This window comes from Phragmites australis, chromosome 1, assembly GCF_958298935.1.
Source record: "Phragmites australis chromosome 1, lpPhrAust1.1, whole genome shotgun sequence".
NCBI classification, from domain to species: Eukaryota; Viridiplantae; Streptophyta; class Magnoliopsida; order Poales; family Poaceae; genus Phragmites; species Phragmites australis.
This window is the reverse complement of record NC_084921.1, coordinates 36,222,227-36,244,566: the sequence shown is the minus strand read 5'-3', so window position 1 is coordinate 36,244,566 and position 22,340 is coordinate 36,222,227. Positions and strand designations below refer to the sequence as shown.

General features: G+C 42.8%; 1 protein-coding gene across 1 annotated transcript; it reads right to left on the bottom strand.

Annotated features, from left to right (window-relative positions):
* Positions 1-10,102: 10,102 nt before the first annotated feature.
* Positions 10,103-19,105, bottom strand: LOC133916966 (histone-lysine N-methyltransferase ATX4-like). Its single transcript, XM_062360879.1, has 23 exons — positions 17,377-19,105; positions 17,207-17,262; positions 16,863-17,067; positions 15,961-16,068; positions 15,792-15,860; positions 15,641-15,706; positions 15,456-15,547; positions 15,260-15,352; positions 14,957-15,092; positions 14,705-14,798; positions 14,504-14,603; positions 14,273-14,397; positions 13,800-13,945; positions 13,575-13,679; positions 13,386-13,450; positions 13,044-13,245; positions 11,845-11,931; positions 11,688-11,744; positions 11,518-11,607; positions 11,171-11,257; positions 10,704-10,778; positions 10,520-10,620; positions 10,103-10,411 (listed from the first exon to the last, which is right to left on the bottom strand). Exons 1-23 carry the CDS (start codon positions 18,256-18,258, stop codon positions 10,321-10,323), a joined length of 3,132 nt encoding a protein of 1,043 aa, XP_062216863.1. The 5' UTR covers positions 18,259-19,105; the 3' UTR covers positions 10,103-10,320.
* Positions 19,106-22,340: the final 3,235 nt, after the last annotated feature.

The window sequence follows — 22,340 nt, the reverse complement described above, 5'->3', positions numbered from 1 at the left end:
AGAGGAACGCGTGTTGTACTCTCCGGAGTACACTCCGCTGTCATCCTCTATTCCAGTGCCACCCACTGGCACTTCCATGGACATGCCAACGTGGTTCCTCCCATTGCAGTGGCAGAAACCACAGAAGGCCACCGCCGCGACTGGATTTTTCGTGTTCGGCGTGGCAGAAGCCTCCCGGGAACAATGGCGGACTACCGTCCTGCCTCTCCTTCCCAGGGCTTCGATCTGAACACACCTGCCTTCATCGACTCCAGCATTGAAGTTGTGGAAGTCATCTCGGAGGACCCATCCACCACGGTCTCGATGGCCGCTGCGCCGTTCATCCAAATAACCGACTCCTCTTCATCAACTGCCGGCTCCACAGTGGCTACACCAACTGCGCCGCTCGGCCGCACCCTTCGTCGCTTCACCACTGCAGCGGCTAACCGCTGTCCGGGCCTCTGCCCGGGGTCATGGGCCCCTGCGGCCTCCGACCTCCCCTCCGGGGGGTTCTAAACGCGCCAAGGCGCGTGCATGTGCAAGGGGGAAAGGGGTGTAGCACCCCTCAGCTGGCGACCCCCCTCTGCACGATGAACGGCCGGCGAATCGGTAGTCCGGCCCTTCTGCTTGGCGACACCCCGCCGTGCCGACTCCTCAGCCGGTGGACCAAACTCCGACGGCTTGGCGACCCTCCCGGTGACTCGGTCCGACTAGCTTTCGGCTCTGCAACCCCACCGACGGCCCGGCCCCTCTGCTCCGACGACTGGCCATTGCTTCGCCGGCGACTTGACCACCCGTGAAGGCCGGCAGACCGCCCGACCCTCCGCTCCGGCGGCTCGGTCGGTCCATGCTCCGCCCGACCCTCCGCTCCGGCGGCTCGGCCGGCCCATGCTCCGCCCGACCCTCTGCTCCAGTGGCTCGTCGGGCCGTTGCTCCGCCCGGTGGCTCGGCTGACCCACTCCAAGGCTAGCAGCTCAAAGGCCCCTCGGCCGACCGCCACCGACGTCCGGCCGGCGCGCCCCACCACTGCTTCACCGCCGAAGCCGACCGTTGCAGCGCCCGTTTTCCCCGGCTGGCGGCCCCACCCCCCACGTGATAGCCGGCCCAGCTCCCGAGAGACCAGGCGGCGGCGGCGGCTCCAAAGCCGGTTAGGGTTTGGAAAACCCTAGCCGGCCACTATATATACTGTGCAATAGGAAAGGTGGGAGGGGGTGCTCCGGGCTGGGCCGAAAGGCTAAAAAGGCCTCAGCCCAAGTTTGCTCAGCCCATCAGTCAAAAAATATTGAAAAATTGGCTTTTTTCACAAAAACCCCTCGGGTTTTCAGCATTTTATAGCCAATTTTAGTATTTAATTTTACAGTCCTGTAAAATTACGTTATAGCCCCTGTCTTTAACTATAATTGTATTTCATTCTGTTTATGTTGTAAATATATACGTTCCAGTCCTTGTATTCTCTGAAAATCTTATATGTTACAAGCATTTTACGATAATGCATTCAAATTAATTTGCAATAGCAATTAATTTTCATATAAAATTAATATTATTGCAAAATATGTGATTACCTCTTCACTTGATATAACACTATACACCTTTTTAGGTGATTACCCTAATTCATACTTCATATTGGCCATACATAAGGTAGTATCTATAAACTACTGAGGGATCTACACTATATTTACATATAGTGACTATCCTCAACGTGCGTACCCAATGTGTATATGAATTAAAGAAGGTCTACACCAATTTTGGTGATTACCTACATAGTGTTAACACAAGATTTGAATAACACAAGTTAGTGGAATTCATGGCATCTACTGAATAATTACAGATTATGCCCCCACTACTAAAAGGTTTTCATCATTTTGGTGACTACCTTCAATGTGTTACCAATATAATTTGAGGTCTACACTATCCAACTCAAGTATTAACTTGATTGTACAATTTTTTGCACTATTACAACATTACCATGATTCTTTAATTTACCCAAAATGTAAATTCATTTAATCATTGGTCAATTTGTAGGACAAAATGTCCAATATTGAGTTCGAAAGACTCGAGTTAGATGGTAAAAACTATCTAATATGGGCAATGGACATGAAGATAAGTCTATCATCCCGCGGACTTATGACGGCAATTAATCCCCCCTCAAGAGGGAGATCCGCCACTTCAAGATCAAATCAAGTATGGGGCTTTATACTACATAAGGCACCAATTACATCCAGATTTAAAATCTGAATACTTGATGGATGAAAATCCACATGACCTATGGAACTTGCTCAAAGAGCGATATGAACAGCAAAAGGCAGTAATACTACCTGATGCACAACGTGAATGGTCCAACATTCACCTCCAGGACTTTAAGTCCATTGGAGAATACAATCATGCTGTTCATAAAATCTGCTCAAGATTGCTTTTTTGTGACAAAGCTCCCACTGATGCGGAGAAAATAGAAAAAACTTTGTCTACAATGCTTCCTGCCCATAGGGTATTGCAACAACAATACCGTGCTAGAAACTATCAGCACTATTCTGAATTAATTCATACTTTACTTCAGGCTGAAAAGCATGATGAACTTCTTTTAAAGAATCATCACCAGCGCCCTACAAGCACTGCCCCTTTACCTGAAGTAAATTCAAATGTTCAGAATACAAAGAGGTTCGACAACAACAAACGTCGTCCAAAGAACTTCAAAGGTAGGAACAACCACATAAAGAAGCAGAAATTCCATAGAAATAACAAGGGGAAGAGCATTTTCAATAACAAAGACAAATCTGATATTTGTCGTAAATGTGGTTGCTACAGCCACACAACTAAGAAATGTCACACCCCAAAACACTTGGTTGATCTTTACCTAAAGTCCGTTGGACGAAGCCGACCAACTCAAGGCAAAAGATTTGAAGCTCATTTCAATCTTCAATCTGACACCACCAGGACGACAAGTTGTTCCCAAAATGTTCATCCAGAACTGAACAACGACATCACTCTTAAAGAGCAAGAGGACCTTGAGGGCATGGACAATATGCTAGTGGATTTTGCTTCCAATGACTTATGTGGAGACTTCGATTAGGCTCTTAATTAATTAGATATTATTAATATCTATGTCCTACATAGTGTTGTAATAGGTTGTTGTCATACTATTGTATCAACACATTGATACTCAATAAAGTTGTATGTATTCTATATATATCTATGAAGAATTTCACATTCTCTATTTTTATATATATAGATGATTACGGGAGACAATCCAAATGAAGAAGAGATGTGCTTAGTGGATAGTTGTACCACTAACTCTATACTAAGGGAAACTAAATATTTCCAAACTCTGAAAAAGAGTCAAGGAAATGTTTTGACGATCGCAGGACGCGATGCTATGATTGTTGGCTCTGGTTGCGCCATAATCACTCTCCCTATGGGTACTTAAATTACAATCGAAGATGCACTCTTGTATCCCGATTCAACACGTACCCTACTGAGTTATAGAGATATCCGTCAAAATGGTTTCCATATTGAAACTCACGATGACAACAAAGAGGAATATCTCCTCATTACCAAAAAATAACGGATATGCAAAACAAATACTAGAAAAAATTCCCTCTTTATCCTCAGGATTGTACTATACATACATCAAGCCCGTACCACATGTTGCATATAAGGTAAATTTTCAGAATGTTGACACATTTCAAATATGGCATGATCGCCTAGGTCATCCCGGTGTTGGAATGATGCGAAAAATTATCTGCAATTCAATTGGTCATGGCATAAATACTGCCAAATTCCCACAACCATCGGATTTTGTGTGCACCGCATGTGCCACAGGAAAATTAATTTTAAGACCCTCTTATCTTAAAATTAGAGCTGAACCACTCAAATTCCTTGAACGAATTCAAGGTGATATATGTGGCCCTATCCAACCATTAACTGGACCATTCAGGTACTTCATGGTTCTCATTGATGCATCTACACGATGGTCACATGTGTGTCTATTGTCCACACGAAACCATGCTTTTTCCAAAATTATTGCTCAAATTATTAAATTACGAGCACATTATCTTGAACATAGGATACAATCCATTCGAATGGACAATGCGGCTGAATTTACCTCACATGCCTTCAATGATTATTGTATGTCCCTAGGAATTCAAGTCCAGCATTCAGTACCTTACGTCCATACTCAAAATGGTTTGGCCGAATCTCTTATCAAGAGAATCAAGCTCATTGCAAGACCACTATTACATAATTGCAACCTACCAACTTCATGTTGGGGTCACGCAGTCTTACACGCTGCTGACTTAATTCAATTGCGACTAACTGCATATCACACTACTTCCCCACTGCAGTTAGTACGTGAAAATCCCCCAAGCATTTCCCATCTGCGAAAGTTCAGTTGCGCTGTATACGTACCGATCTCACCACCACAGCGTACATCAATGGGCCCACACAGGAAATTAGGGATCTATGTAGGGTATAACTCTCTGTCGATCATAAAATACCTAGAACCCCTAACAGGGGACCTTCTTACAGCCCGTTACGCTGACTGTATATTTGATGAGGGACATTTCCCAGCATTAGGGGGAGATTTCAAGTACCAGAAAGAATGCCAGGAAATCAATTGGAATGCCACGGACATTTCCTACACAGATCCACGTACTCAAGAATCTGAACTCCAAGTTCAGAGAATAATAAATTTGCAAAATATTACAAATACCCTGCCAGATGCATTTACTAACAATAAAGGTGTCACTAAATCTTATATTCCTGCTAGGAATGTGCCGGAAAGAGTGGAGGTACGAAATAAAACCACTCAACCCCCAAATCAAAATAAGAGGGGGGAGAAGTACGGACACAAAAGATAAAGCTTCTTGCAAGCTACCGCGGAAACAGAGGAATCCTTCATCCAAATCAGTAAATACAAATCAACATCAAGTTGAAAGACACCCAAAACCCAAGGATAGTAAACATTCATTGGATGCTCAACATCCAGATCCCAGCTCAACGGTGCACACAAATACTGATGCTAGGAAATCGGAACACCTAGACTCAATAACAATGGGAAATCACAATGAGTCGGAAAGGGTAGATGAAATTTCCATCAACTATATTGATTCTGGAGAATCATTTAACAGAAAGACTACAATTGTCGACACATACTTCTCCTCAAAGATTGCAAACGATCTTCTCAATGATCCAGATCCAAAGACCATGGCAGAGTGCCGTAAGCGCTCGGACTGGACACAATGGAAGAACGCAATCCAGGAAGAATTATACTCGCTCTCCAAAAGAAAGGTATTCACATCAGTGATACCTACTCCTCGTAACATTTTTCCTGTGGGATACAAGTGTGTCGGTGTATCAGGAACCAGGGGTCCCTGAGTCCCGAGATTGGGCCGGCCATCCGCCACGCGTCACCATCCCGCGAGGTCCGCCCTGCGAGAGAAGAAGAATCTAAGTCCCGGGAGAAGGTGCTCGGGGCCGCCGCCTCTGGTTCCCGAGCACCCCAGTTCCCCGATGATCCGCGGAGTCCAAGTACCGGGAAGGAAGTACTCGGGAGAGAGTGCTCGGGGCTGCACGTGGCAGCCCCCGAGGACTCGGTTCCCCGAAGGTTTCCCCCAGTACTCGGGAGAGAGTGCTCGGGGCTGCACGTGGCAGCCCCCGAGGATTCGGTTCCCCGAAGGTTTCCCCCAGTACTCGGGAGAGAGAGCTCGGGGCTGCACGTGGCAGCCCCCGAGGACTCGGTTCCCCGAAGGTCTCACCAGAGTGCTCGGGAGAGAGTGCCCGGGGCTGCACGTGGCAGCCCCCGAGGACTCGGTTCCCCGAAGGTCTCACCAGAGTGCTCGGGAGAGAGTGCTCGGGGCTGCACGTGGCAGCCCCCGAGGACTCGGTTCCCCGAAGGTTCGCGCAAGATCGTTCGACGACCCAAAGGGTCCCCTTGCCGGGGTGTCAGCCAGTCAAAGACACGAATGCCGCATTTAATAGGCACGCGTGGCCTGACATCCTGATATCCTGACATTCTCAGCTGCCCACGCCCTAGTGTCAGACCCTGCCATGCTCTGGCAGGGGGGCGTGGGTCCATTTAATGCACGGGTCCCGTCCCGTTTCACCCGGGTGTCTCGGGATAACGTTGCCAGAATCGAAGCGCTCCACCTGCCACCCTACCCCGGCAGAAGAACAAGACAGGGTGGGCGCACCGGGCGCCTCTGCGGCTGCCCGGTGGGCCCCCTTAATGGCGCCGGAGGACCTCCACAGTGGCGGGTGGTCGGATACACGCCGCAATCTTCCACCGCCCCTGTCACTTCACCGAAGCGGAATGATGACGCCTTTCTCCGTGGCACCTTGGCACGTGCGCCCCCTTTTTCCCATTCAGGATAGGTCGAGGACGGCACGCCTATAAAAGGAAAGGACGGAGAATACATAAAAGACGGACTCTGAAGCTCACAGCTGACAGCAGACAACACACACGCTCACGACTCATCCTTGAAGAATTCCGCCTCAGATCCGGAAGCCCCCAAGAAGCACCCGAAGCCCAGATCAAAAGACGAAGAACATCACCAACAAGCTTAAGCCAAGCTAGAACAGAGAGCCTCAAGCTCTTTGTAAGCAGCTCACCCCTGTATCCAGATACATCCTTGAAGAATTCCCTTCAAGGAAAGGTATAGCACTCACACAGGAGTAGGGTGTTACGCCTCCGTGCGGCCCGAACCTGTCTAAACCCCGGTGCACCCATCTTTCTCGCACTAGGTCGATCATCTCCCACCACCAGCCACTGCATTTATTTTCGTTCCCATTTATTTCCCCGACAAGCTCGTTCAGGATCATTCCCCCAGCCGAATCTCTAAAAAGGGGTCTCTCGGGATCCCTGCGACAGGAGTTCATCCTCCGACAAAGTGAGTTTTCGTCCGCAAACGGAATGAAAACAACGAGGTGGTGAGATATAAAGCGAGGCTTGTAGCACAAGGGTTCACGCAGAGACCTGGCATTGATTTCAATGAGACATATTCTCCAGTAATGAACGGAATCACATTCCGATATTTAATTTCATTGGTAGTTCAAAATAATCTATCTATGCAATTGATGGATGTGGTGACCGCATACCTTTATGGGTCACTTGATTCGGATATATACATGAAAGTTCCAGAAGGACTTAACATTCCGAATCCAAACGCAAACCGCAACATGTACTGTGTAAAACTTAAAAAATCATTATATGGTTTAAAACAGTCGGGAAGAATGTGGTACAACCGACTAAAAGAATTCCTTTTACAAAAGGGATATTCCAATAATGATGATTGCCCATGTGTCTTCATAAAGAAATCCTCAACAGAATTTTGTATTATCTCTGTATATGTTGATGATCTAAATATCATTGGAAATACAGAAGATATAAATGAAGCACGCAATCATCTAAAGACGGAATTTGAAATGAAAGATTTGGGTAAAACCAAATTTTGCTTGGGAATACAACTCGAGCATTATCCTTCAGGTGTTTTACTACACCAAGCCGCATATACCCAGAAAATATTGGAAAAATTCAATATGAAAAAATCATATCCTTCAAAGACTCCCATGGTTGTTCGATCTCTTGATATGGAAAAGGATCCATTTAGACTAAGGATGGAAGGAGAAGAGATACTGGGACCCGAAGTTCCTTATCTCAGTGCTATTGGAGCACTTATGTATCTTGCAAATTGCACCAGGCCTGATATCGCATTTGCAGTTAACTTACTAGTTAGGTATAGCGCTACTCCAACTAAACGTCATTGGACAGGAGTCAAGAATATCTTACGATATCTCCAAGGCACTATAGATCTTGGTCTTCTCTTTAAAAGAAATCAAGATACGGATATGATTGGATACACTGACGCTGGTTACTTATCAGATCCCCATAATGCCAAGTCACAAACAGGCTTTGTGTTCTTAAATAGCGGAACATTCATTTCATAGAAGTCTTCAAAACAGACTCTAGTGGCTACATCCACTAATCATTCTGAAATAATCGCATTATATGAAGCATCACGTGAATGTATATGGCTTCGCAGAATGATTAATCACATACAACAATCATGTGGTATTGGATCTATTCAATCACCAACAATTATCTATGAAGATAATTCTGCATGCATTGCTCAAATGCAAATAGGTTACATAAAGAGCAATTTGACTAAACATATTGCTCCTAAAATGTTCTACCCTCATGAATTACAAAATAATGGGGAAATAGAAATCTTGCAAGTCAAATCATGTGATAACCTCGCTGATTTGTTCACCAAGTCTTTACCAACTTCTATATTCCAAAAATATGTTGACCTGCCGCACCCGTGGAGCTTGTTTAATTTATGAATCATAAAGTGTGTATGCTATATCATGAGAGCATTTAGGAATTAAAATTGCTTATAGGAGGAAAGATCCACACAGATGATTTTAAAAATAACTCTATATATGACAATTAACACATACAAATTTAAACAAAAACCATCAGTAACTCTATCTACTCACAGATAGGTTTCAATTATAAATAAAGTCGAAACCATCTATAACAAGGTCGATATAATAGATATTTTTATAGGGACGGAACTTATAATTATTTATTCCTCGCAAGAAAAAAAACTTATAATTATTTATAATAAGATTTAAAATTCATCTATAATAATTTGTATAGTGCGTCGTCGAGACAAGGAGATCTATGTCGCACAGTTGGCTTTCTAGATTAGACATGGTTATTCGACAAAGGGGATTAGCACTGGAGTTCAACTATCTTCCTGGGAGCGGTTTTTTATTGTTCACTCGTTATATATTTTGCACTGCTTCCCTGAGTCAGTACTGCTTAGCCCCATCTGCTCCGCTGTGCCAGGCAGCGGCGTAAAGTGGTCTTACTGGATTCTCCATTCCTCTCCAAATAAAAAGCCAGGAATCTCATTGGTAGAATCAACTATATATAAATATTTGTTTAGATTAGGGATATTTAGTTATCAATTATGCATTTCGAAGATAAATATACGAGATTTGATATAATTTTGGGCTTTCCTTAAATAACAATCCTATATCTACGTATTGTACTACCTTGATTAATTTTAAGAGAAGACAATTATGATGAGAGAGTATCTAGATCTACTTCTATGAATCTTGACGAATTCTAAATTCTAAAGCTCTTTTTAAAAAATTCTGATTATAACTTGTCTTAATATATTGTTTTTTTTCTATCTAATCTTGTACTACTCATGTTTAGCTCTTCTTCTAGCTTATCCTTCCCCCTTCTTATACCCCCTCCTCTCTATTTATAGTCGGATCAAAGAGGTATATTATACTCAGAGTTTCGAACATAACCTTCTTGGATTGTGTTATTTGGAAGATTCTTTTTTAACATAATAATAGTTTCTGTGTAGAATTCGATGGACTAAATGTAATATCCGTACATATCTTATTTACCTCGTAACGGTTATTAAAACTACCATATAAGTGGTGAATACATATATAATAGTACTCCATCATCAAGATATATTGTATTTCTAGTAATTCCTTAATTAGTAATTATTGAATTCTCATCGCTCGCAAGCTTCTCAAATAAAGCAAAGAAAGAAAAGATAGAAAACGTCGCCTAAAGAACACCAGGACGTGTCATCATCTGCTCCAGTTAAGCTCTGTTCCGTTCGTCGGGAAAGCGCGATGGCTCTGCCGTTGTGGTGCTTGGCCCCGCATCCTACCGCCTGAAGACCGGAGCTGGAGGAAGCACGTCGTGCGGTGCCGGTGGGGCGACCCATCTGTTGGGTGCGTCAATTGCATCCGTTAGTTGCTTGCAATGAGATGAAATCCGACTGCTGCCGTCCCTGACCTACATGCATGCATGAGACGCCCCCGACCTCGAGTCCGCCAGCCCGGCTAACAAGCATCAACGTCAGTCAATTGATGAAACTATAAGCAAAAAAGCATATACCATCATAATTTTGAAGGTTGCAAGAGAATGCCCTAAATCTGGGCAAGCATCGACTAATATGTTCCTTACATCACATCGCATCGGCAACTGAATAATTCCTAGTAGCAAGGCGTCAATACTAACCGACGAAGTTACTCTTGGCTCTTGCAGAATACAGAAATGCCAAGTACGTTAATGTGCAATACTGAGCTCAAAATGGGCGCTAAATTTCTTCATTAGAAAAATACTGATCGTAATGAGTACATTTGTGGTATTTACAGGAATGGAAGCTCAGGCTTTTGAGCTCTAGCTAAACTTTATTCTAAAAAATGAAGGTAAAAAAAATTAGGGGAGGATTAGCATATACCACAAATGAATCATGACAAATAAACAGGAAAAAAACCTATGTGAGTGGGCCCATTGACATCTACAGTAAACTAATTCATGAATTTGCGGCAGTTAGCAGTCTGGCACAGGCAAGGAACTTTGTGTTCGTCAGCCTCGTCAGGATCAAACAGGTAATCATACCTACAAATTACACAGAACAAATAATATGATTAGTCATGCTGTTGTTTGTTTAAGATCTTGTAGAGGTCTTGAACAAAGAGGAAGGTTAGTTCATATTACACAACGTACGTTAGCTCATCACCAGCACAAACATTTTTCTTGGCTATTAGAACAATACGGCTTTCATCATGCCCGACACTCATAATCCTTGCATAGCAGTTTGGTGTGCACTGCATCAAAAAGTAAGAAAATATCAAATGGGCATCTATTTCAGAGTTGAATATATTTGAATTTAGGGCAAATTGACCCTTACAGAATGATTAATCAGGCGTGCGACATTTCCTTTGTCTGTGGCATCAACAACCACTTCCTCGCTGATTTTGAAAAGCTGTGCACACATAAAAAAGATAACAATAGAATGCAATTATTATTATTATACTAGGAAAATTATTAAAATACATGGACAATAAAGATATCACTAAATATCACATTCGAATACAGTCACATGATTACTAATGCGGGGTGTGTATTCTATGCGAATTCAAAAGCAGCATAAAAGTATTATAAAAGATGAAACTATGTGACCTTTCTCTAGGTCTACTCCATAGTCTATCACATGCTTGTATAACAAGACAAAATCAGCATAGTAAGCTCACCAGAGCCATAATTGTGTATATATTGTATTTAGAGATAATGCTGTTTCCCAGAATAAATATCCATTCATCAAGTTCTTTACACTACATATCTGGTGAACTGATGTAATCGTGTAAGATAACTCACATAACAATCTTTGCCTTGCACACGATATTTTTCTTCCCGTAAATCAGCAACACTTCGCCTGACCTGCTCACCACGATACTCGAGTACCTGAAAAATACATCATGGAAAAGTGCTAGCATGAGCAATTTATTGAAGCTGGAGGCAATGCACTTATGAGGAATCAACTCGAGTAATGCCAGCTGAGTGAGAGGAATGGGGCAGAAATGAAAATCAAAATTTGCTCAAAGGGAGGGAAAAAGTGAACACTGCCATCACAGTGAAGCATATCTAGGTTTCTGGTGGCCACAATTCTGGAGGGAAAAAGTTACATGGCATATGCTAGACGTAGTGAGGGAGGGAAAGAGTACCATTTCTCCTTCTTGAATGTCCCTACGAGCAAAAAGTCCCCACCTGTGAATTCCTGATCTACCAAAGCATACTCTACTATGCTCTGTTTTCTAAATAATTAAGAAAAAAACCATTAGATCATACTAGCATAAAGATATGATACAAACTTGAAAACAGTGGACACACTAACCTGCAGATAACACAGACGATCCTTAAAAGTAGAAAATGATTCCGGGTCCCTCTCTTCCTGCAGAAAAGTACGAAGGTTCCGTTATAAGAACTGAACTTAAATATGGTACAGAAAAATCTAATAAGAAGATAAGTTACACAGTAAATCAGAAAATTACCCTAGGTGGATTCAGACTGTCAATTTCGTCCCAGCGGTGTTGACAGGCCCCCCTTACACGGTGTGCAATTGCTCCCTCTTGAGATCTCTGCATGTCAATAAAGCACAGTTATGCTTTCCAAACAAGTGGTATACCAATGTCTCATACATACAGACATTAAAAACCTGATACAAGCAACAGCATAGCAAAGTAAACATCAATATAAAGATAATCAATATCCTTGTGGATTTGAAGCTGAGGTTGGCAGGTCTTCGGCAAGTCAGGAACCTGGATTACCAGTGTTCACATGATTGACCAAGGGAGGATTGGTAACAAAGTCCAGATACCATCAAGACATGTCTTTTTTAACCTATGTTGAATTGCCACAATGATGTCTAACCAAAGCATAAGCAATTTTAGAAGTGCAACAGGCAACTTGTAAGATTTAGTGGCATATGTGTTTGGGCAACCCTATGACCAATTAAGAGATCCATCTAAAGAACACGGGGATTAATTGAAGTACTGAACATAGCATTTGAAGTTGAACATGAAATATATACACCAAATGTATCTCTCGTGGTGCATACTTTCTTTAGCATATTGGTTCCCTACTAGTGGTGAGAGCGTCACTCTGAAAGCTAAGAGAAGATTTCAACAGCTTACACAGTTACACTGACTTTTTGTTGAACTATCATCGCATATACTTGTTAAACTACAAAGTTCCCTTCAAATTTGGTCTCAGGATTGGTCCCTGTAAGTGTGTAACAACCATATTAGCAGTAGTCTGCAAGTCAGCAGTTCCAGAGCAACCTTATTTGTAAGACTATATATCTGGCTAAAAATTCACCATATCTTGTAGCATCCAGGCACATAAATGAACTATTTCTTATGGTATGACAGACTTCAAAGCTAAGTGAACATTATGCTTCCAAGACCACTAAACCAATAATATGGTAGTAGCCTCTTTGCATGCTTAGAAATTAATAGCTTTCGCTACTATTGCTATCTTCTACTGAACCATGAGTAGCACTTTCTAGTATCCTATGATGCACAAACACTTTTCTAGAAGTTCATTGCAAAGGACTGCTTAAGTTACCATGCTAAATGCAAATTATCTGGCTTCTCTGACAGCTAGCGTAGAGTTGCAATCCCTACTCTCATCTAAAAATAAGTTCTCTTTGAAAATAATCATAATTCGTAAGAATTTGATATTGTAATACCTTCAGATCTTTCCTAACATAAACCTGACATCTTGTAGCTGATAAGTTCTCAAAAATTTCAACTTCTGATGGTGAATCCATGGAAAAATCTTTCCTAATCAGTCTCGATGTGGCTACATGGCCATTACTCTGAACAAGCTTTTTTGACGAGAAAGTTCCAGCAGGAGTTTGGATTATCAAAACATTATCAGGGTTAGGACTCCTGCACAAAAACAATAACCTTCAAGCTCTCACTAAGGCGAAAAAGAGCGAATAAAATCACTGAATTTGAACAAAGACCCCTGATTGTACTAAAGTGTTCTGCTCTATTTTTTGCATTTCCTCCAGCCCAGAAAATCTTACCGATGATGTGCACAGTAAGAGATCTTCTTCGTCGTCTGTTTGCCATTTTTTTTCAAGCAGTGCAGCTGCATACATGAAAAAGAATAGTAAAAGTTAAACCTCTATAGACAAATAATAGAAAAAAAGGAAGAATTGTTGATACATTTATTAGCATAAGGTATCCGTTGCTAGCGGTCAGTATTACTGTACCTCCATTCTATAGCCTGCCCTAGATGCACAAATGGCATGGTAGTAAGTAGAGCACCTGTAGCATTGCGTACATGAACCATGTATTTGCCTACAAATCACGCACATCTGGAGAAATGGATGAGAATGGAATGGAGCATATTTAGATTGTCATAGTTCAATATATAATGTCGTACTTGATGATGAATCCACTTAAGCAACTTAACGATAGTACGAAAGAAAAGCAACCTTCATAAATAGCAAAGGTTGGATATTCAATATCCCGATAGCAGGTTCCATGAGCTCGTCACTAGCAAAAGCAACCTGTGGCTGAAACCATGCACATGTCACGTGGACCCACAAGTCATCAATATTTGTTGGCTTCAAAGCACCACCTACAATAAGTACAAAATTTCACCAAGAAATAAGTTAATGATTAGCAAAATACTCAACAAAAACGAAAGAACACTGCAACCAGATATTCAGATCCCAGACTTGGCAAACTCATTCTACTCAGGTGTGATTCAATTTTAGCTACTGTAATAGTCATGCAAGCTGGGAAGTGAAGCAAACACCAAACAATGTTCATGTAAACAGCATGTCACTAATGTTATTAGCTTAACAGACCTAGGATCTAACATTAGTAGCAGCACTAAAATATTCACCCAGTATTATTACTGAAGGAAAAAATATAGAATAGTTATCAAATGCACAAGGATTACCTCTTACAGGGCAAAGACAGCAATCCTTCTTTTGTTCAGTTTTTTCACAAGCCCGACAAACCCATGAGGTAAAGTCTTGCTTACCCCTCACACCATAACATTCCTGATGAACCGCTATCTGACATCTGAATATGAGTAATGTTAATTGCAGCTTGGAGTTTGCTCTTGCTCCATATTTCCAAATGAATTTGCACAGGAGAAAAACATTGCAAATACCACAAGATTAGTTACCTGATACAAATCACAATTTTGTTGTAATCCCAGTCTTCAACCCATCTACAGACTGCACATCGTTCCGTCGTCCATCTTACATTTACAGGATCATATGGTTCTGTAATGCAAACAAATCCGATTCCACGAATTCAAATCCCCTGGCAGAAGTATCCTCGAAACAACTAGGCTACCATGAAGAGTAAAATCGAAGTTACTTACCATTTAGCAAACCAATTAACTTCTGTTTCTTCATTTTCTGAGATGAGCGTTTTGCAGGATTCGTTGAACACACACCTGATTGATGTTGATCTATCTGTAAATCAAAATGTTTGACAATCTTAATATACGAAAACAGAAAGCACAAAACATAGAGATACAAAGATACAAACCTACTTTGGAAGATAACATATTCTCATTATATACATGATATAGTGGCAAAGGCTGAAAGTATGTTGTGACCATTATACGCACCCATTTTCCGAATGGCATCAACGCACCCTTAATCTTAATACTGGACCTCCAATTTTTACTTCTGCAGCCAGCGTGACGCTCCCATTCGTTGAACAAAAATTTCTGTCCCTTGCAAGGGGCACAATGGCAAGAAATTCTGCCAAAAAGATTTTCCAGAAGTCATAAGAAGATTCCAAATAAAATATACAGACATCAGAATGACTGGATAGGAATGGAAATAACTTTAGTGATGGACAGGAGCATGCAAAGCAAGCCATAACATTACTGATTTTTCATATTTAATTAAAATAGTCGGATGCTTACAATTCGAGGTCTGGTAGGTAAGTTCCTTCCATGTCAAAACAGACAACTGCAACTTTGTCAGGCTTCCTTCCTTTCTGCGTAGAATTATCTTTTCTGCATCACAAACAGATTATACAGTATGCACGTTACCGTTGAATCAACAAAGCAGACACTTTAAATATCTAAGCATTACACAAAAAAAATGATCTTAGCTCACCTGACATCAGAAATTTTTGTATTCTTCTCAGAGAGAGTTGAATTAAGTTTAACTCTGCAGTAAGCGCAGCAATAACTATTGTCTCGTAGATCCTATCACATTAAACTGTGAGCATGTTACATATGCCATTTACTAAAGTATTGCAGATGTATTTGTTTCGTTATTATGAAAAAAGAAAGACGAACCGTGAGGTTGCTGCGCTTTTTGTCACAATTGGTGTGAACCCAACTTTCACAATCATGACAGCAAACCTGGTCAATCACTTTCCGACATGAGAATTTGAAGAGCTGCAAACAATGAGATAGACTTAATACTCTAACATCTACAGTGTCTTACCCATCTTCTGCCACATTTATGCTGCGAACTTTTCAAACAAATTCCACAGTACTTTTTTGATCTAAAGATCTGCAGATACAGAAAGTAGTGTTAGGAGTAAGGATTACATGCTCAAATTTTGCCAACATCACTATAATTTAAGTAGTCAACTTGGCATGCCAACACATACCCTAGCACAATGCCTGCAAGCAAGTTGCCCCGTCACATACACCATCTTGTTTGTATCTTTAGGAAAGCAATTTCCACAACTCTCACACAGCAGTGCTCTTTTGTAGTGCTGTGTGCATGATCAAGCAAAAATAATTAGTCTATTGGACATTATATGATATAATTGCAGTAGTTGTCAGTGATGTTGAAGTGATATGATAGTACTAGCAATAGCCAGTCAATTAGGGTCTGTTTGGTTCATGCACCCAACCGGCCAAGCCAAATTTTGGCCAGGGCCAAAATCAGGGCACGGCCAAATTTTGGTTTGGCTTTTGGCATTTGGTTTGAGGCCAAGCCAAAATTTGGCTGGCCAAAATCAGGGCGGACGATTTGGCTGCCCGAGTTTTGCCTAAAAATGCTGTAGATGGCCGACCAAATTTTTTCGGGACAGCCAAATTTTGGCCTCGAACCAAACGGAGGCCAAATTTTTGGAGCACAGCCGAATTTTAGCTTGGCTCACTCTGGCCACCAACCAAACAGGCCCTAGAGACAAATGATGTATACTACCATTCTGCTTATATTCACACAGTACAGTATCAGCTAGAGTTTATTGTTACAAGTGTTTGCCCCGTCATACATCAATTCTTTTGCAGGTATTCAACCCACACCTAAAGTTTTGATATGAAGCGAGATAATGATAATGAAGACAGAGCAGCATCATAATCTTTCAATTGAAAAAAGCATAGATCGACAAAATTAACATAAAACTAGATAAGATTGAGCATAAAACATTGGTTGATTGTTGAAACGTCCTACACATAAAACTAGATAAGATTGAGCATAAAACATTGGTTGATTGTTGAAACGTCCTACACATACGCATATCCTTAGTTATGCATCGACTAGAAAGAATCATCAACTTGCCTTCATATTTAACTGACACTCCAGCTCATTTGAACAAGTGACTTCTTGTAACTCAGCCGGAAAAGATTGACACACCACGGGCTGCCCTGCCGTACTGCAATCCATCGGCACTTCTGAAAATCCCTGATCAGCCAAAAAGGCCTCTTCTACTGCCCTCTGGAAATCACCAGGTTTGCAACTGCTTAGTTCTGTCTGCCCTTGAAATCTGAAATGGAAATACAGCTAGTTCTTCACAGGTATGCTTACGTCATCCTGGCCACAGTTCCGTTGCCAAAATATAACTATGGGCAGGTTTTTTAGAAGCATTTTATCTGCTATAGTAATAATTTATAATAATTACTCACCGATCCATGAAATCGACAAATGGAAATATCATCCCCTGCCGCACCCACAAATACTTCTGCAACCCACCAGATCATCAAATGCATCATTAAACAATAAACATTTCCAAAGAGACAAGAGGTGGCAATTCAAGTCAGCCAGCTTGAATATAACAGCAATTAATAAATAGTACCTTCTCATCTCTGGATTTTGTGCACCAGCCGAACAGCATCACACAAAGCACAGCACCACTGCAAGGCTGCGGCGGCATTGCCGCAGCAGCAGCCTGCTGAGTTGGATCGACCACCAGACCTGGCCACACTGGCTGCCGTTTGCCAAGTTTTGCCCACACAATGTCCCCGTACACAAACTCTTTGCTCCAATGAGAGAACTCTTGTTCTTCCTCATCCTCCTCTTCTTCCTCTTCCTCGTCCTCCTGATCATCGTCATCATCATCATAGTAGTGCCTAAGCATTGCTTCCTTTCTGTGGTAATTGCGGTATAGTTCGTCTTGTACTGAGGTGAGCGTGCTCTGGGAGGTAAAGTACTTCCTGGAGCCACCAAACTTCCGTCGTGCTCGATAACGCTCCGCTATTGCCTCCTCATCATCATCGTCCACCTCGGACAATGCAAATCTCCTGTCAGATATTGCACCTTTATTGCACAGCACCTCGTTTTTGCGCACCAACTGTTCTGCCTTGACCAGCGCGGGCGGCTTTGCCGGCTTCTCCTTCTTCCAGGGGTCGATAAGCACCGAGTCATTGAACCTGGAGGGCAGCACCTGGGCGCGCCCCCGCGACGTGCGCACCACCGGCGGCCTCGCCTCCACGGGCGGCTGCGCGGCCTCCGCCGGCGAGGCAGCCTCGGGCTTCTCGCTCCACCGGAACCCGAAGGGGGCGTACGGGATGCCGGAGGCCGGGACGTGGCCGAGCAGCTCGACGGGGAAGAACTCGTCGCCCCTCCGCCTCTTCGTCGGGCGGCGCTCGCCTCCCCCCTCGTCCTCCCCTCCACCGCCTGCGGCATTGCAGCGCCGCAGCTCGAGGATCTCCGACCGCTGGCTCCGCTTGAAGATCATCCCTCACGGCCAGCCGCGAGATCACGGTGCCTCGCCCGGTGAATCGGGAGGCGAGAGCTTCCCTGCAAATCCTAACCCTACCCGCCCTTCGGGCGAATTCGGGAATTGGGGAGCTTCTCTTCCCTCCCGAACCCTCGCGGATGCGGCGGAAAGCGAAGGGGAAACAACCTCGGATGGAGATGGCCAGATGGGCACGGAGAGAAATCGGCTTCGGATTTTGGGGAGTTTTTCCTCTCTGCGCTCCTGTGTTTGTTCTTTGTGTGTTCTAATGGGCTTCAAGACCCAGGGGAAAAAAAAGAGAAGGGAGCACGGCTCGGTGGCGAGGAAGATGCGTTTTTTCGAAGTTTCATCGTGCGATTCGGGGGGCCTCGTGCAGGCGGACGGGGGATCGGATGGGGTGGGGGGGGGGGGGGTCGTCACATTGAAGTCGTCGTCGTCTTCGTCGTGGGAGTGGCTCGTGCGGTTGCCATCCCGATTCTGCTGTTGTTGCTGGTGGCCGCGAAGGCGCTGGCGCTGGTGGACGTCCATGGAGGTGCGGTGGTACGAGTTTGGGTGTTGCATTTTGGCATCGTGGTACGAAATGATGATGGTGAAGTTTCTTTTCGATTTTGGGTTCGGTTGGTGCATGATTTGAGGTTGGGCTTCGGTTTCGATTGGATTTCAGGAGCTGGTTGATGAGATGTGCTTGGGGAGTATGGTTTCTGGAGTGATTTGATGTGGCATTGGTTCGTTTCGGGCATGGTCTGCCGGAGAGAGAGGTGGCCATGAGCAAGTTTTTTGCAGCGTGGGAGCAGCAGTCCGCCGCCTCCGTGGTTCGGATGATGTCACGAGCTAAGTAGGCAGGTAGGCGCTGACCGCTGTGCTGATGGGTCTCGCCTCCGTTTGGAGAGCTCGGATGCTGTACTGTGTCGAGGTGGAGATGGATGATGGTTTTCGCAGGTGGAAACCTCCATGGAAGCAGCTGATTACCACGAAATTTCGTTTACTTCGATTTTACTTTCTTCTTCCTCTCTCGAGTCACGGCTCCGGGCTGCTTAGCTCCGATGGTGGTGTTCAATCTGGGGCTGAGGAACTTCTGTTGGTTTCCTCATTTCGGAGCTTTGGATTTCTCGACTTCTTCATGTCGATCTCCTTGGTGAAGCAAAAATCGTGCACATGCGCAGGCGCGGAGTGGCTGTCCAGATCCAGATCGAGCCACTGTGGAAAGTCAGATCAAGGGACTAATCGAGAATTGATTTGTTTTTAATTTTATTTCAGTCATCTTTTTGGTAATAGTCGCCGTGCTCGGATCCACGGTGCGGAAAGTTGTGCATCTTAGCCGGATGCGGGGAGACGTCGGTGATTCCACCTCACTCCGTCTCCGCCGTACATTCACGTTGTCTCGTTTGATCTTTAGTGTGAGAAACTAAGGTGAAATGAGTTTTAATTTTTTATGTGATAAAGAATTATTTTTGTTTGATAATATTTTGATTGTATAAGTATGTATATGTATTGTAATTATAATCATGATTAATCAAAATTGAAAGAATAGAGTTGGTATAATTCTATCAAAATCTAGAAAAAATTGTATTCACCGGATGATTTGATGTATGAGAATTTATACACACCGGATGATGGAGTGAGTATTTGGAGACAACACCGGAGTATTTAATACATGTGCTGAAAATAGGTGTTTGGGGTGGTCTACTCATCGAATAGTCTAGTGAGTAGAGGCAGTGCACGCTGGAGTATTATTTTTTGGGCGGCAAAATTTGAATGTTGCGCCGCATGGTTCGGTGTTCAGGGGATGTGAATATTGGACAGTTTTTCAAAGAAGTGTGTTTTTGATGCTAGAAAGAAGATGCACACCGGATAGTACGATGATAAGCTGTGTGAGCACCGAAGGTTTCACCGGACAATTTAACAGAGATATTGCAAAATAAAGTCTGATGCAGTTGTATTCACCAGATGATCCATTGATCGGCCTTGTACTCACCAGAGGGTTTTTAAAGAGGTTTCTAGAGAATAAATTATTATACTTACCTGATGGTCCAATGTTCAGATACTATACACACCGAAACATCTGGTGTTCACATTTTTTGACTATCTTTTTCAACAGGGATTTGATTTGAACTAACATGTGATATGTTTACATGGTGTTTTGGAGATACATGTCTGTTTATCTCATGATGTGTATGTGATTGATGTAAATTGGCAATCGATAGCGGAATGATCGGGGCCAAACAGGGTGCTTGGTGTCAGACAATTGAGGAGGCCAAGCAGTATCGTGGGTGATCCTAGCTGTGCACATAGAGATTAAGCAAAGTTTGAAAGGAAGGATGAAGACAACATGTTAACAAAGTCAAGCAAATGAGTTGTCGGTGTAAGTGATAAGGCAGCTCAAGGAATCGAAAGCGGGAGAGACTTACCGGCGGTCAAGATCACAAGACGGAGTATACGCGTTGACATCAGATGCTTGCTTGAGGTCAAAGCAAGCAGTTGTGAGTCATGTTTTGAGAAGCGTGCGAGACGGTTTCGCAGTTTGGTTTTAAAACTATGGAGGGGTGAAGTGCACATGGCATCATCGCAGAGCTAGCGTCGAGGCGAAGCTAAGTCATGAAAGTGTCACGGCCATTTGATGCACGGAGCAGAAAATAGACCAAAATGCTCTGGTGGTAGGTATGAGGCTATTGTACGTAAGGGGTATTCTAGGAACAAGGAAGCTTAAGGGCTAAGCTACCTCTCTAGGCCTATAAATAGAGGGGTGGGGCTATAGAGAAGGCTTGAGTTAGCCATTTGAGAGCTTATTAATAGGTTTTGGAGAAGAGCAGATGGTAGACTTAGCCTTTATAATATGTTAGAGTTTTTGAGAGAAAAATACTTTATATCTGTCTAAAATAGGCTGACCTCTGGGCTAAATGAAGTTTATTTTCTTGTATGAGCTTGTGTTCATCTCCTTCTAGCCTCCTTCTTTTGGTTAACTTGCTTCTCTTGCAAGTTTTTCCTTTTCGATTGTGATTTTCATTTTTTTCTTTTGAGCTGCAGTTTTTTATCTCTTGTGAAGTTGATCCCTTTGTTTCTAGTGGCATAAAATGCATGTACAATATTATGAATTTGGATTTCACATTTCCTTACTTCTAAGTCATCAACTTAAAGAGTTTTTTTTTTCACCTGGTAACTATCTTCTAGAGTTTCTTTTCAGTTGCAAGCTTTTTTACTATGGTCATAGAATGATTTTAAAAGGAACCTTGTGTTCATATCTTATCTATGGAGTCACAGGTTAACGGTTTTTTTCTTCTTTTCTCTCTATTTGCTTCTGCTTGAGTTTTGAGGTGCATTGGGTGAAACAAAGGAGAAGGTCATCTGATTCGAGAGAATTTGGTGAGACGCCTATTCACCCCTCTAGTCACCAATATCGGTCCTACAATTAGTATCAGAGCCAGTTTGATCACTTGTTGACCTTAACCTGCTGTGTGATCCGTAGACGACAATGGAGAGAAGCGGGAAGATTCCGTTGTTTGATGGTCGAGACTTTTAGTACTGGAAGGTGCACATGAAGGCTTATCTTCTAAGTCAAGAAAGTGCAATTTGGGAGATAGTTGATTCCAACTATGAGATCCCTACTGCTCAGACGACTCAGATTCAAATTGAACAGTATGAGACCAACAACAAGGCCAGATTATTTTGTTCTCAAGCCTAAGCCAGAATAAGTTTGACAGGGTTCAACGCCTCCGTACTACTCGGGAGATCTAATATACTCTGAGTGTCTTTCATGAAGGCAGTAATCATATTAAGGTTAGATACCAAAGCACATATGTAACACTTTGGTTTTCAGAATTTGCAACTTTTTAAAAAAATTAAGATTATTAAATAGCTTTGCCAGTATAATAGGTTTAAACCTATTTTCATAAGCAAGCAATCAAAATAGGTTATTATTTCTTGTATATTGCATGCTGAGTTTTGGCAGAAGCCAGGTAAATGCATTAGAATTCTTATTCTTTTTCTTTCTCTTTGGTGTTTTGAGTGAAAATGGTTTTAAAAAGTCTTTTATAAAACTAAATAGTGAATTAGTTACGGACCTAAATGGTTGGAATTCAAAATCC